Source organism: Sarcophilus harrisii, chromosome 4, assembly GCF_902635505.1.
Source record: "Sarcophilus harrisii chromosome 4, mSarHar1.11, whole genome shotgun sequence".
Classification (NCBI taxonomy): Eukaryota; Metazoa; Chordata; class Mammalia; order Dasyuromorphia; family Dasyuridae; genus Sarcophilus; species Sarcophilus harrisii.
Window position 1 is genome coordinate 119864423 of NC_045429.1, and position 15874 is coordinate 119880296.

The window sequence follows — 15874 nt, forward strand, 5'->3', positions numbered from 1 at the left end:
TATAATTTTCCAATATTTACATGTTCAATAAAATCTAATTTAACCTACACTAGCTAGACTTTTGAAATACTCTCACCTTTTAATTTGAAAACATTCATACTTTAGCCTAAATGCCTATTGCTTTAAGCACTGCATTCCCAAGTAAAAAAGGAGACTTCCAGACAATCCTGCAATCCTAGTAGTTTTATTTATAGCATTTTGTTTCCTGAGAAAAGACAGGAAAACTAAGTTACTGACTTTCCCTTTCTTTTGTCTGGCTCCTCCTCCGTCAGCAATCTGGGATTGCCTTTGGTGGAAAAAGGAGGAGGGGGGTTGGTACAGAACCCCAAAGGGGCTGGATTTGGAATCTCCTGCCAGGTGCCCCAGAGCGAATTGTCAGATCAGAGGGAGAAATTATGTCATTTTTTTCAAAGGAATGAATTAAAAAGTGCTTCCTCGTGTGACTGATTGACAGAAAAGAGGGTATATAAAGGAAAGAGCTGCTGCCTAAAAGGCAGTAGGAGAAACTCCATCCATAACAGAGTGAATTCTGAACACTTGAAGTTTTGAGTTAGCTTTTCAAAAAAAGTTCAGCTCTCATTCTTTCTGGGTTTGAATAGGAGTATCATTTTTAAAAATACCAGGTAAGTGAAAATTCTTAATCCACAATTTCTTCATTAAGAATTTTGCTGAGAATTCTTTTATTTAAAATAAAAGAAAAATAATATTGTGTAAACATGTAGTCTTTTTTGTGTGTATCTAGTCCTATGTAAGCAACTGCAGTGTTTTGGATTAAAAACAACAGCAAATTTTTCTGTCACATATCAAGGATAATGATAATTAAATATTTATTTAAAAAGTTTTATTTGCAATGCTGTTTTTTTTTTTATGAGCTAGCATGTTAAAAGTTGTTTGAATGTTTTTCCTTCTTCCTTATTTCTTTTCTTATACCTGCTTGTGAACTGTGTATATTCTTGAAGATGCCAAAGTTTATATTTGTGAATAAATCTCACTTGCTGGAGCTTATTTAAAGAGGAGAGGGACTATTAAGATGTGGTTAAAATGTTTTGCTGCAATTTGACAATCTCAAATTTCATTGAAAATTTTGCAAAACCTAGGAGAAATCACATTGCTACTAACTTGAAACCTGCTTAATTAATGAAAAAAAAAAAAGACTTTCAATATATGGTTTTTGGAATGAGCAACTTCATTAAAATTCCAAGAAAATATACCATTACCTTCTTCAAATTATTTGGTATGTAGATGTAATCATTTCCCCAAAATATTAGGGGAGATGTTAGTGTGTGTTTAAACTACAGTAAATAGTAAGTTGAATTTGGCTGCTAGCAGAACTGGAACCAAAATGGTGTGGGGTCCTCCCCACCATGTATTCAAATGACTTTGTGTAGAGATAAATACAACTTAGTCATTATTTTGTCTCCATTAACTGTTGAAGTACTTCTAAAATGGGAGATATTTTCCTCTTTAAGAATTTTTAAAATAAGTATTTAATATTCTGCCACAAAAAACTTTGGAATTTGATTTGCAAAATATAAGCATAGACTAACAATATGAATTACTTTAGAATTGAAAGAACTCACTTATAAGACTAATGAATGTAGATATTTCACAGTTCAGTCACTCTTAATACTGCTACTAAGTGTTTTCTGGCCATATACATTTTTTTAAATGTTACAAATTTCTCTCCTTCCCACCCCTACATCCTATGCTCCTGCTTTAATGAGGTATAATTCCATTATTACATTTTTCAGATCTCCTTTTACAGCTCAAATAATCATGATCACAATCACGATCAAACAATTTTAATTATATTATAAAATTACTATTCTGAGTTAGTGGAGGAGCTGGGATTTTTGATTTGTAGCTATTGGATTTCTCCTCTTATTTAGTGCTTAATTCCCATGGCACAGGGGGGAAAGTACTAGCTCTAGAAAGACAGGTTCTGTGTATTGCGGGTCTGATGTGACACTTTGGGTAAATTATTTAATCTACAAAGTCTCAGTTTCCTCCTACATAAAAGGAATTATTTTTATGAGACTGGACTTCTGAGATCATTTTCAACTCTGAAACTATGATCTCAAGAGTAGGTCACCATGACATGATGGTGCTGTTTTGGAGCCATACACTTTTTCCAGAATCAGGAATCTTACTATCCTGACTTGGAGGATGCAGCTTTAAATAAGGGATAAATTGAAGAATATTGAGGCAGCATATACATGACAGCAAACATCTGGTTGAATAGTGAAAAATGCAGTAAAAGCATTCCAGATGTTTGGTCTATGCAGTGCCACCTAATCAGCATTTGAAAAGAGTTGGCTCCATGAATGAATTTTCTAATTTTCCTCTGAAACATTGTATAGATATAGCTTTAGGCACTTAGGTCAAAAAGGGGCATTTGAGGACATAAAGTTCATTCTTTTGCCTTCTTAAATGATTTTAATTAAATAATTTCTTAAAATAAATTAATCTTTTTATTTATTTCTTTTTAAATGGCTCTAAATATTTTGAAGTATTAATACCACTTTGGTATTATTAATGTTATAATAGATTGGATTTCATGTTCTAATTTCATTTAAAATGGAATGATACATAGACATGTCAAGGGACTGATCAAAGATCATGCCCATTAGTGGCACAACTGGAATTGTCTCCTGACACCCCTAATTAGTCAGATGTGGTAATGATAAAAGCACTAAGGTTGGATTTAGGGAAACCTAAGTTCAAATCTTGTCTCAGAAATTTACTATGTAACCTTATGTAATTCATTTAACCTCTATTTGCCTCAATTTCTCCAACTGTAAAATAGGAATAATAAAAGCTTCTATTTTTCAAGTCTTATTTTAAGAATCAAATGAGATATTTGTTAAGCACTTAACACAGTTTTTGGCCCATAGTAGACATTAAGTAAATGTTGTTTTAATTGCTGTCACTGGTAGTGGTGATGGGGAATATTTCTCTTTGAAACTGTAGTTGTTAGAGAGATCCCAGCAGTGTAGGTACTCTTTTCACTGCTTCAAGTCATTGTCCATATATATCTTTTTATCCTAGATAATTCTTGCCCATCCACTTCCGCTAGCCCTTTGTAGAGGAACTACTCAACCCCCTTTCTCTGTGGTTTTTATGATCTCATGGATATCAATACTATAGTTAGACTTTTTATTGTAATCCTTTGCCCTCAATATATGGAAAATCTATTTCCCTGTTTCCATTTCCTTATCTATAAAATGAGGAGATGAGACAAAGTGGCCTCTAAGGGTCTTTTCATCTTGAGATCCAATGCTCTGACATAATTTATGTCCTTTACACCATACTAGCTCAACATTACTAAGAATTAAACTCACAAAGAGAAAATATAAAATTACGGTAAGTAAAATTTTTCCAAATTTAAAAAATAAATCCTCCCTATGTAACAAATGATATCATTTCTGTAATATCTTTTATTCAATCAAGCTGAGCAAAATTTGTATGTAATCTTATTTTTAAAATTATTTATCATAACCACTTTACCCTAAGGAAGTCTCCTTACAAAGGCACATTAACATTTTCTTTAGATCATTTTGTCCAAATTGCTGCTTTACTGTTTGAAATGTAGCACAGTGGGAACATTTTGATTTTGGAGTCTGAAGGACCTCAATTTCTTTCCTGATCCCAAATAACTCTATCACCTCAGGCCACTCATTTAATACTTCTGAGCCTTAATTTCCAGCTCCAATAAAATGGAAATAATAATCCATGTTTCCTAGCATATAGAGTTTGGGAATTGTAAAGGAAACACTTAGAAAAAAAGACCTTTATAAATGGAAAATGTCAAGATTATTTTAAATAATAGTTATCAATTTAAATTCAAGGTTACCATAATGCCTATCACTCAGCTTCTCACATGACAATGTACATCTGATTTTATTTACATATAAGTATTCTAAAATGGTCAAGTGGCTAAAGATCTCCATGCATAGTGAAAGCTGTTTTTCTTTCCCTCTTGATTTATTCATAGGTGTGATGCTACAGGGAGGTAGGATGCTCTGGTGGCTGGTCCTCTTGGCTCTCTGGGCTTTCTCCAGTGCTCAAGGTATGTCCTCATTAAACATATCAAACCTTAAGATGTAACCTAGATAAACATTGGGAACAAGCCCAAACAAAATAGTTTTTCAGAATATCTGGTACAATATAAATACTGAGATAAAAAGATGATTGTAATATTTTTTCTATTAGTTCAATTATGATGTCACAGCATTAACTTTTTTGCTTGTAAATTTAGACAATAGCTTTAGGCTATTGATTAAAAGAAAAAAAATAAAATGTATTATCTCCATTGTGTATAAAGTTCAACAATTGCCCTAAAGCAACTTATGACCCTTACCATGGACTACGATAAAGAAAATAAGCAAATGGACCTTAGCTAAATAAAATGGTTCAAGCAAATAAAAAATAACTCAAAGAGCTCTTTTCTAAAAAATTCAGTCTAAATTAAGGAAGGGATATAAATGTAATTTTCTTTTCTTTCTGGATAGATCAATTTTAGAGTTAAGTAGTTTTATATAAAACATCTGTAATGGAAAGAAACAGGATAAAAGAGAAATTAAAGCAAAAAAAAAAATCAGAGTGATTTCATTATATAGATATAAAGTCATCATAACTTATATGCTAATAATAAAAAATATGCAACCTTATATATATATATATTTTTTTCCATATGCTTTTCTCCTTCCACTGGTTAAAACCTTTGTTATTTGCCATTAATTTTTTCAGATAGTGATGGAGAAGATGACACTTCCTTTGATCTATTTGAAATCAGTAATATAAATCGAAGGACAATTGGTGCCAAGCAATTGCGAGGACCTAACCCTAGTAGCCCAGCTTATCGATTTATCAGATTTGATCACATTCCACCAGTGAAAGCTGAGATTCTCAAGAAGATGCTGAAGATCATGAGGCAAAATGAGGGTTTCTTCCTCACTGCTACTTTAAAGCAAGATAAACATTCACGCGGTACCCTCCTGGCTTTGGAAGGCCCTGGGAACTCTCACAGGCAGTTTGAGATTATATCGAATGGCCGGGCCAACACCCTGGACCTGATTTACTCAGGAGATAAGGTCCAGAATGTGATTTCTTTGGAGGATGTGGATCTGGCTGACTCCCATTGGAAAAACATCACTGTGCAACTGACAGGGGAGACTTATAGCCTGTATGTGGACTGTGATCTCATTGACAGCTTCATTCTGGAGGAGCCTTTCTATGAGCAGCTGCAGGCTGAAGATAGCAGAATGTATGTGGCCAAAGGCTCCATTCGAGAAAATCACTTCAGGGTATGTGTGTACCTACTTAGAGGGATAAAACAGGAAAATAGTGTATCTTTTAAAATATTCATACTGTTTTATGTCATCAGTGTGATATATAGCCTTCTGTCAATGTGGTAAAGGATGTATTACTAAATAAGGAAGGTATACAAAATGACAATATACATTCTCATATTCAAATGAGTATTATTAACTACAACTGCATTACACAGCTTCTATAAGACTAATAGTAATCCTTTCAAGAGATCAAACTATTTTCAATCTCACGTATAAATGATGGCTTTGGGGTTCTGAAAAATTAGTCCCATTCAGATTCTGTTTGATTGTGTAAGGTTATTTCCACTGTTTTCTGAAGTTACACTTGAATATTTGTTTTTTTTTTTTTTTTTTTTTTTTCCTCTTTTTTTTTTTCAATTTTTTTTTTTTTTTTGCTGAGGCAATTGGGATTAAGTGACTTGCCCAGGATCACACAGCTAGAATGTATTCAATGTTTGAGGCCAGATTTGAACTCAGGTCCTCCTGACTTTAGGGCTGGTGCTCTATTCACTGTACCACCTAGCTGCCCCTTTCCCCTTGTTTTTGAAGAGCTAAGGAGAGTATAGCTATCCATATCAAAATATGATTGCTCATTTAATTTGCTATGAGTATCTTTCCAAGCATAAGTGCTTGATGACACATAGTAGAATTTTAGTGACATTATTTTCCCCAATGGTTTGGTCCTTGGAAATTTAATTATGATCAAAACTAGCTAATGATTTAAATGGTCCAATGCTAATTATTTTAATCTTATATTATTTTTAAAATAACTTAGTTGAATTTGATTAGTTGGACATATTACATATTACAATGGATGGCATTCTCTAGTTTATAACTACTGCAACCTAGTATTTTGACCCTTTGGGATGCAATCTTCATAGACCTGTAGATCATCCTCTAAAGATTAATATGAACATTGTTTCTAACAGTGGTTATTTCTGGACTTGTCAGCATAATACAGACTAAGGAATTTTAAAAACAAGAAAACTGTTTTTTTAATTTATTTTTATCCTTGAATATCACTCTTTCAAAATTCTTTCCATTCCAGGTTTTTGTATGGATGCTCTTCCTCTCCTCATTAGAAATACATTCATGTTAAGTTCTTATTCTCAGATATTTATAACTGAAAACATTTGATGGTAAAGTCAGGATGGCCTTAAGCTCTGGTTGGAGTGTTATAGCAGAGACATGAAGGATACTAGCCAACTGTTGAGGGGAAGGAGTCTCATGTATGGCCTGCTTTATTGATCCTTGAGACTACTTTTATTCTTTCTTCTTGGGCCTTTATTCTTCCTAAGTCCAACAGAATGCATAATACCATGGAGCAGTGGAGTGCTATTTGGAAGAAGTAGCCCCTTCCTCCCAAGAAAAAGTGCTATTCATGCCAATGTCTGTGACAAAGTGCTCCCTACCCTAACCTTTATAGATTTCCAAAGGTATGGAAAATAATGTGATTTCATGAGGATACATCCTGAGGATAATTATATATAGAGTGTTCAAGTTTACTAGCTATAAATCATGAAAGAAAATCATTTTTATTTGTCCTTGATTATTTCAAAATATTTCCCCTCATGTTTTTATTTTCCTTTCTTACAGGGTTTCCTTCAAGATGTCCACTTAGTTTTTGAAACTTCTGTGGAAGATGTTCTTATCAAGAGAGGATGTGAGAGAAGCCAGACAGGTAGAGATGTTTTGCTTGATATTGCATTCCGCAGATCATTTTTGATAGCATTTTTAGTTAAATGTAGTTCTGGGGAAATTAATTAAAAACTACTAAATAAATTACCTTTTGTACATTTTGGATAAAGTACCCATCAATTGCAGATGTTGGCAGTTAGAAGTAATAAATCAATAGAGAGACTGACTTTGAATGGGTTTTGAATGGTCCAAAAATCTTTTCCATCTTAAGTTTTCTTAAGCTATTTATTGCTAGTCTTTTAAAGTCTTTAAAATAGTCTTTAAAATATTATCAGCAGAAAGAAGTTTGTAGGGATTGCTTTCATTGCTAATTTATTTTTTCCCTTTATCATCCCTAATCAGTATTGACAAAACCAATCATGCTGACTCATGTCACCCCAGGAAAGAGAGAGCATGAATCTCCTACAAAATTTTTTAACATGTGATCATATTGATCAAAATATTACATCCCTAAAATTCCAAATGAAGAAAGTTTAAATCAATGCTTCATAGAAACAAATTATGGGAATATACAAATCCCAATCACATATTGTATGTTAATTGTAGTCTAAATTTGACATTAGAGAACCATTAGGGAACTATTTGACTTCCTAGGTATGTGAACATACTTGTCTGAATCTTCTCTCTTCCTTCCCTCCTTCCCTTAATCCCTTCCTTCCTTCCTTCTTTCTTCCTTCTTTTCTTTCTCCTTTCCTTTCTCCCTCCCTTCTTTTCTTCTCCCCTCCTTCCCTCTCTTGCTTCTTTCCTTCCCTCTTTCCTTTCCTCCCTTCCTCTCTCTCTCCCTTTCTTTCTCCTTTGGTCCCTTCCTCCCTCATTCCCTTCATCCCTCTCTCTCTCCTCCCTATCTCCCTCTCTTTCATCTCTTCTTCCTCCTCCCTACTCCTCCTCCTCCTCTTCCTCCTCCTCCTCTTTCTTTTTTCTTCTTTTTCTTCCTCCTCCTCCTCCTCCTCCTCCTTCTTCTGCCTTCTCTCCCTGCTCTGTTTCTCCTTCCTATCTATCTTTCTATCTATCTATCTTTGCCTGTTATCTGCCAGCCTTTGAGGCTGCTTTTTACTTTGTCATGGGAAATATTACCCATATTCCCTATAAATAGCAAAACAATAAATACAAAGGAGTCATATTCTTTACATCTTTCAGTTCATTGTATAACTGGGAAGATATGGTATGTGATAGAGAATCTTTTATGACTTCTTGTATTTTCATCACAAAAACTCTTGATATATGTGTGAGTTTTTATAACAATTTTTGAAAAGGTAACTATTGATAACCTCTTAATTTATGTTTTCATAAGTAATATTTTTCCCACTCATGTGGTATCTATTTTTTAATATATTGAGAATCATTCATTCAATTATTTCAAAACTGCGTTGTTTCCATCATCCTGGTTCCTAGTCTTATATTTACTTGTCTACTCCAGCTGATCTTTTCATCATGAATATACTTAGTGTTATTTCTATCTATCTATCTAGAATATTTGGGACTGAGATGTGATGGTTCCACACTAATTGATGAAAAAAAAATTGTAATAGTACATTTATTTTTTTGGATATATTCTTAGTGCCTTCAATTCTGTTTTTTGCCACCATTACAATTAAAGGAAATCTCATAAGATTGAAGACAATTGTATTTTTTTCTTTATTTCTTCATTTTCTTTATCATGTCCAAAGAATTTATTACCTAGTTTTCAGTGTTTTGACCATGAAGCACTTTGTGCTGACCTAGGCTGTTTTTTTTTTTGTTTTGTTTTTGTTTTTTAAGAAAGACAGAGTGTATTATTTGGATTATACTTGAAGACTTTCCATCATGGTGAAATCTTAAAAATTCTAACTTATTTATTGGCATAGCTTTCAAGAGTCCAGGGTTACTTTTTTACAATGAGGTTTAAGAGTACAAGCTATACTTCATTTAATTTTATTTGCCGAAAATAAGTTTTTTGAGTCATTAAAATCTAGTTTTTAATTACATACTTCTTATAGATATTATATAGTTAGTTATATTACTGTGACACACAGTGTACCAGTTATATTACTATGACACACAACATATCTTGACACAAACAATCTTCTCAATCTGCAAAAAGAATACAATTACTAAAAATGTTAAAAAAAATCAGTAAAAGATTTTGGATAAATTGAGATAGGATTAGAGGGAGGAGATCAAGAGTATTTATTTTCCCTGATTTTCAGGATTATTCTTTTCTTAATTATAAAATTATAAATATAAATTATACATATTATATATAATAATATATAAAATTATAAAAATGGGCATTTCTATATTGTGAAATATGAACACATGTGAGGCTAGCATTAGAGGACCTGGCTCATGTGGAAGTACAGAGGATTAAGATTAGGTATATTAAGTATCATCTTGATTATGGTTGATTAGTTCTAAGCTGGGTTAATGATTATGATAGAGAATATATTCTATTCTATTCATATATATATATATATTTCTCTATTCATCTTTCACTGTTTCTGTCTCTATTTACATACATACATACATATAGATAGATATAAATATAGATATGTAGAACCAGAAATGTGATTTAATTGGTGAAATAAACTCCCACCTGTCTTTAGCAATGTAAATCAGCACCTGATCTGCATCTTATAGTGTGAAATTTTCCTGGAATACTGAGAATTTAAGTGTCTTCCTCAGGGTCAAATAGTTATTATATAGCAGAAAGAAAACTTGAACTCAGGTCTTTCTGATTCCAAGGCTTTTCTTTATCTATTACACATCATTAATTCTTACAAAAGTGTCAAAATTTGGTAAAAATCCAGAATTCTTTCCTCTGACACTCTAACATATCATCTTTGGGGACCTGGAAGGTAGTTAAAAAAAAGCAGTGGTCTTAAGAATTAAAAAATATGGATGCAAATTGAGGTTCTAACTACTTGACATTGGATAAGTCACTTTACTTCTATGACAATTTCCTCATCTAGAAAATAAGAGATTAGATTAGATAATCTCTAATGTCATTTTTGTTCTGATTTTTTGCCCTCTTTCCCCACATAATATATGTGTGTTTTTGCCTGTAATAATATATACCATATTAATGTGACATAATATATGTGTATATATCTGTGTGTGTGATTGTATGTGTGTGTGTGTGTGTGTGTGTGTGTGTGTGTGTGTGTCTGTCTCTGTGTGTATTCAGATTTTTTTTTGCTCCCTCTGGCATATACACACTTCTCCTCCCTACCCCCACATCACTTGCTATTCCCAGCAATGACCTAATTATAGCTCTTTGAGGTTCAGAACATGTCACTGATAATTAATAAAAAATGATGAAGTTTAAATATATAATTAGGAGTATATGTATTGACTAGATCACACCCATTTCTAAAATGTTAGATTGTGAGTCATTGATATCAAAACTGTGTTCTTAGATAAGTAATTGAGGCTCTTCCCCTCATATCTGGCATGATTTCAAGCTTCTGTGACTCACCTGCAAGTTGGCGATCAGAGTCAATTCTCTTTCTATGCAAGGTAGCAGATGGCTTTGCAGAAGACTGGAGAAAGACAAAGTCAACTGATAATTTATTACCTTGAGAGAATACTATCCAAACAAGCCTCTACTCTTAAGGTGTAAAAAACCATATTTTCATGCCTATATCCAACTCAAATGCTAAGGGAAAACCAATTCTAAATTTTCAGCACGAGTTTCTATCCCTTGGAAAATAGTAGAGGCTACAAATCAGATATGTTTATATAATAATATATACCATATTAATGTGACATAATATATATATGTATATATCTGTGTGTGTGTGTGTGTGTGTGTGTGTGATTGTATGTGTGTGTGTTTATTGTCTAGATTGAGGAAAGTGAAGGAGAAAATGCATGTTACATTTTGAATTAATATTTGTTAGATGGAAATTCAACTTGAAAGTTTGTGGTTTATACTTTTTTTTTTTTTTTTTTGGTGGGGGAGAGCCAGTTGTTAAAACTTTTACTAGCACACTGCTGCCTATATCCAATAATTGAAATAATCTGAGTAACTCTGAATTTAATATGGCCTGATTTCTGTAATGTTTATAAGAAATAATAGGTTTTTTAATTTTAAAGGATAATATTTAATAAAAAATCTTTGTCTCCTCTCTTCATTATGAAGAATATTTGTAAGTGCCACAAAGGTTCATAACTGTGAGGATGGGATTAGTTTTTCTATATGAGCTTTTAAATTCATCTTAGTGAATCTCTTTTGAAAGTGGGGAGGTATGTATTAAAATGCTTGTTCCATAAGGTAGTATGCCAATCCCTCTTGTGATGATAAATTTTTCATTTGCTCTTTTTAGTAGAAATATTAAAATAACCATCTGCATTATGGTTTATGCAAAGGCATGTTAAAGATGAATGATTCCACATGTTGAGAAAATTGCAGCAGGCTTAAGAGAGCCAGTAGTACACACAGAGAATAGAATTGTTTTAAGATCACCATCCATTCGTGCCAAGAGGAAAGAGCATATAAAATTTTTGTTAAAATTTAATTTATTTGATTATTGTTGATAGCCAAATTGAATCAAAGAATACCATTATGGAATCTGAATTGTTTATTCATTGTTATTACTATTAAGAAGGCACTTATTAAGCACCTATTATGTGCTAAAACTATGTTAAATATTTCATTAATATTATCTAATTTGATCCTTAAGACAACCCTGAGAGGTAGGTACTGTTATTCCAATTTTACAGTTAAGAAAATTGAGACAGCACTTAAGTGACTTACTCAGATCACAGTTATTGTGTCTAGAAGTGGATTTGAACTCAGACACTCCTGATTCTAAACCCAGAACTCTAGCTACTGCTCCACCTGGAATTGGAATAATAACAATAATGAAAATGGTAACATTAAAAATTAACTGGAAAATTTTCTTACCTCATATAATAAGGTGTAGATAGTTTCATTTCTAAATGTTATAGTTTAAAATTCAGAAATCTATGGTTTTTTCATATAAATAAGCCAATTGAATACATGAAAGTCCGGAAATCAGAGTTCGTAGTCCTCCCTCACATGAAGGTGTCTCATGTGAAACTGGCTTATTGTTTAGGAAGATTAAGTTCTTCTCTCCCTGTTATGAGTTGAGGGTTACTGGGAAAGATCCTCTCTGCTTCTAAATCTTTTCTATCTAAAGCTCACAATTAATTTCTTTGGGTGAAAATATTTCCTTCTCTTGGCATGCTAATTTCAAATGCAAATTTTGCTGTGGGAGGAGCAACAAAGCATATATTAATCATAAATCTTTTAGTGTGAGTCATTTTATAAGAGTTACATTCCTCTGCAACTGAAAACTAGATGGAAAAGAAGAATCCAGAGGGAGTAGGAGAGTTCCTGGCAATGGGGGAACAAGGATAAATTATTTTGAAATAGGATGTGTCTTAGAAAAATATGGACTTGGAAATGATTCTAGGGCAACTGGTCATGTGGGTAGAGTGGTTAGCAGAAAGACAAACTTTCATCAGTTCTTAGCTTTGCCAAAAGAAGCCATTGTCCTATAGATTAGTTTTTTTTTAAATCCCAGAAAGCATTTCACTTTCTTTGGCATTTTATCCATGCCATTAGAAGGAAGGAGTGTTTGAAAGAATGAGCTGTTACATTTCTGTCTATAAACAGATGGAAGGCAAATTGCTTTATCCCAAGCCAATGATCTGGTTTCTAGTTGACTTTGTCAGCAGGTGCCATGTTTCAAGAAACAAAATACTTATCCTTGTACCCTACTGGCAAACCATAGTGGATTCAAATAGCTTTTAATATTTGATTCACTGAGGGGTGCCAGTAGGATAAGCCAAGTCCTAAATTCAATATTCAGACACATGTATTTGCCTGATATGCATGTTACCATTGGACTGTAATAGAGTGTTTTGTGGGAGGTTGAGACAAGAACTTTGTCCACAGTATAATTACCTACTCATCAAAACACTTTAGAAAGGGAGAAGTAGGTGTGTGACTCTGCATGAAGGAAGCTTTTCCTAATATTTAAATAAAACAGAGACATTATCAGTTTAAATAGTCTAAGTAAGTCAGTCTAGCATTTATGAAATATGTTTTACCATGGAAAATGGGGAATTATGATAAGAGGCAATATTAAAATGGAAACTGCCTAACAAGCCTAAAGAGAAAACATTGCTGAATGGAGAGATCAATGGTTTAGTATGAAGAGCACTAAAATTGGAATAAATAGAGAACTGAGTTGAAATATTAGCTTTGACATTTACTAGTTGTATTATTATCAGTAAGTTATTCAAATTTGCTAAGCATCAGAATTTTTGATGCTAAGCATCTGATTTTTCATTTGTCAAATAGGGATAAAAACACTTATATTACCAACCTATAGTATATACAGGTATATATATACTCTCTCTCTCTCTCTCTCTCTCTCTCTCTCTCTCTCTCTCTCTCTATATATATATATATATATATATATGGTACCTAATTCATTGTAAGGGCAGAATAAGATAGGTATATAAAATGATACAAATGTCAGTAATCTTTTATTTGGATTTTTATATTCTTCTACTATTTTATTTTATGTTCACCCAAGGAGTAAATATTTTTTCTTGTCTCATAAATTCATTTTAAATAGGGAACTATTACTAATTACTAAAAAGTTCTAGACTCTAGAATATCCAAGAATGCTTGTACCAGTCAGTGATTAACTAATGTCTGAGAATATTTTTTGTATTTGGGGATTATTGCTTATTGATCTATTTGGAACTATTGATCTTTCTATAGTCATTCTGTTTGGAAACAGATGCTCTAATTGCTAAGCACCTAGCTAATGTTTATATGGTACTTAATGGTCATGGTATACCATCTACACATTATCCAATATGGTGTGGAGAAAGCAGGACAGATTTTTATTATACCCACTTTACAATTGAAGAAATAGACTGAAAAGCAAGAAATTTACTTGAGATGATGATTACATTAAAAAAAAAAGAGAAGAGTTTCAATTCCTAAAACTCTGAATCCATGTCTAAGGTTTTTTGTGATACCATACATATTATCATGTCAGTCAGGACTCTTATTGAAAGTCAGGAAGTTCAGTATTCGAATGTTCTGCTTTAAGGTCTAGGAGTAATCAACATTTTCTAGCAAAAACCATGAGTAACATTAAATTCAAATCAACTGAAAGCTAAAATTTTTTCTTAAAAGGAACCCTGAGTAAATAGAAAAGCATAATGCGAACTCTCTAGCAAAGTGCCGTGGATATAGAAGATTCTTTAGAAATGTTTGTGGAATTAAATGTTTTTGAATCTAGAAAAATGGATTATAATTGAAAAAGTCTCTGGAGATGTATAGAGATTATATGCTGAACATGAATGGATGAAGTAGTTTTAGAATTAAATAACACGAGCAAAATAATGGCATATAAAGATGAAATAGTACACATAAAATCTGGTTTGTGAGGTACTTATAGTACAATAGTGGTCTGGTATTGGTCTGAAGAATGAACAAATGAAGGATAAAGGTATGTGCTTAGCATGTATCAGGCACTGTGCAAAGTATGTTGAGGATACAAATATTAAAACAAATACACATCTTGCCTTCAAAGACTTTACAATCTAATGCAAGAGAAAACACCTAAAAAAGGAGTGAGAAGAAGGGGCATATTGGTTTAGAAATTTAGAAGAATGATGAGTGGAAAGATATTGACTCACACATTCTCCCTAACATATACTATCTGTGAGCCCTCAGGCATGTCACTTAACTTGTAAGTATAACTGTCAGATTTCCAATTAAAGGTTAGTTGTTAACCAACATTAGTGGAGGAAATCTTTGACCCTAGGAACTTCCTGTGAAGACAAAATCACAGATGGTTTGAACCAAAGAAAATGTAATATCTATAACCCAGTGAGGCAAGAATATAGTATTCAAAGGTAGGTCTGCATTTATGTTTGAGTTATGAGTAGGGGATTGTTTCTCCTGGGTGGGTGGGGGGAGGCAGGCATTAAAATTAAGATGTGAACCCAATGTGGACCCTTCATTTAGAGACTGACAGATTTGACAATCTGACTTGTCAAATTCCAGGTCAGAACTGCTCTATAGATGCTGGGGCCCTTCATGGTCAGCATCAAATACCTACATTTGGCTCTAGGACTGAGGACCCAAATAGCAGTCTTTGTCTGCAGGAAAAGAAAGGTCAAAATAAGCATTATAAATGTTTTATTTTGAATATATAATATTTTATTTTCCTCAATTACATGTTAAAACATATTTAACATTTATTTCATTTTGAGTTCCAAATTCTGACCCTCTCTTCTCTCCCTCCTTCCTGAGACAGTAAAGAGTCAGATAAAGATTATACATGTGCAATCATGTAAAACATTTCATATTAGTCATTTTGTCCAAGAAGGTTTGACTAAAAGAAAGAAAGTAAAAAATAACATGCTTCAGTCTGTATTTAGACAGCAAGTTCTTTGTTGAAGTCAGATAGTATATGCTTCATCATTACTCTTGGGATTTTCTTGGATCAATTTCTTAGTTACTGAGAATAACTAAGTCATTTCCTCCTACAACATGACTGTTACTATGTAGAGTGTTTTCCTGGTTCTTCTTTGCATCAGTTCATGTAAGTCTTTACAAGTTTTTTTCTGAAATTATCTTGCTTGTCATTTCTTATAGCACAATAATATTCCATCCCAATCATATAGCACAACTTATTTAGACATTGCTCACGTGGTGGATATCTCTTAGATTTCAAGTTCTTAGCCACCACAAAAAAGCTGCTATAAATAGTAAATTAATATTAATAAGAATATATAATCCACACACAGAGTGAAGGGAGAAAGGCTGGCTTCTTTAAATAGAGGAGGTGGTGGTACATATGCTTTGT

The 15874-nt window shown here is 32.8% G+C and overlaps 1 protein-coding gene across 1 annotated transcript in view; it reads left to right on the forward strand.

Moving 5' to 3' along the window:
• The first annotated feature begins 295 nt into the window (after nucleotides 1–295).
• THBS2 (thrombospondin 2) overlaps nucleotides 296–15874 on the forward strand; it is a 47405-nt gene continuing 31826 nt past the window's right edge. The window contains exons 1-4 of the mRNA XM_023503363.2: nucleotides 296–623; nucleotides 3995–4069; nucleotides 4750–5306; nucleotides 6930–7014. Coding sequence (XP_023359131.1) covers nucleotides 4000–4069; nucleotides 4750–5306; nucleotides 6930–7014 — 712 coding nt within the window. The 5' untranslated portion in view covers nucleotides 296–623; nucleotides 3995–3999. The remainder of the gene's footprint in view (nucleotides 624–3994; nucleotides 4070–4749; nucleotides 5307–6929; nucleotides 7015–15874) is intronic.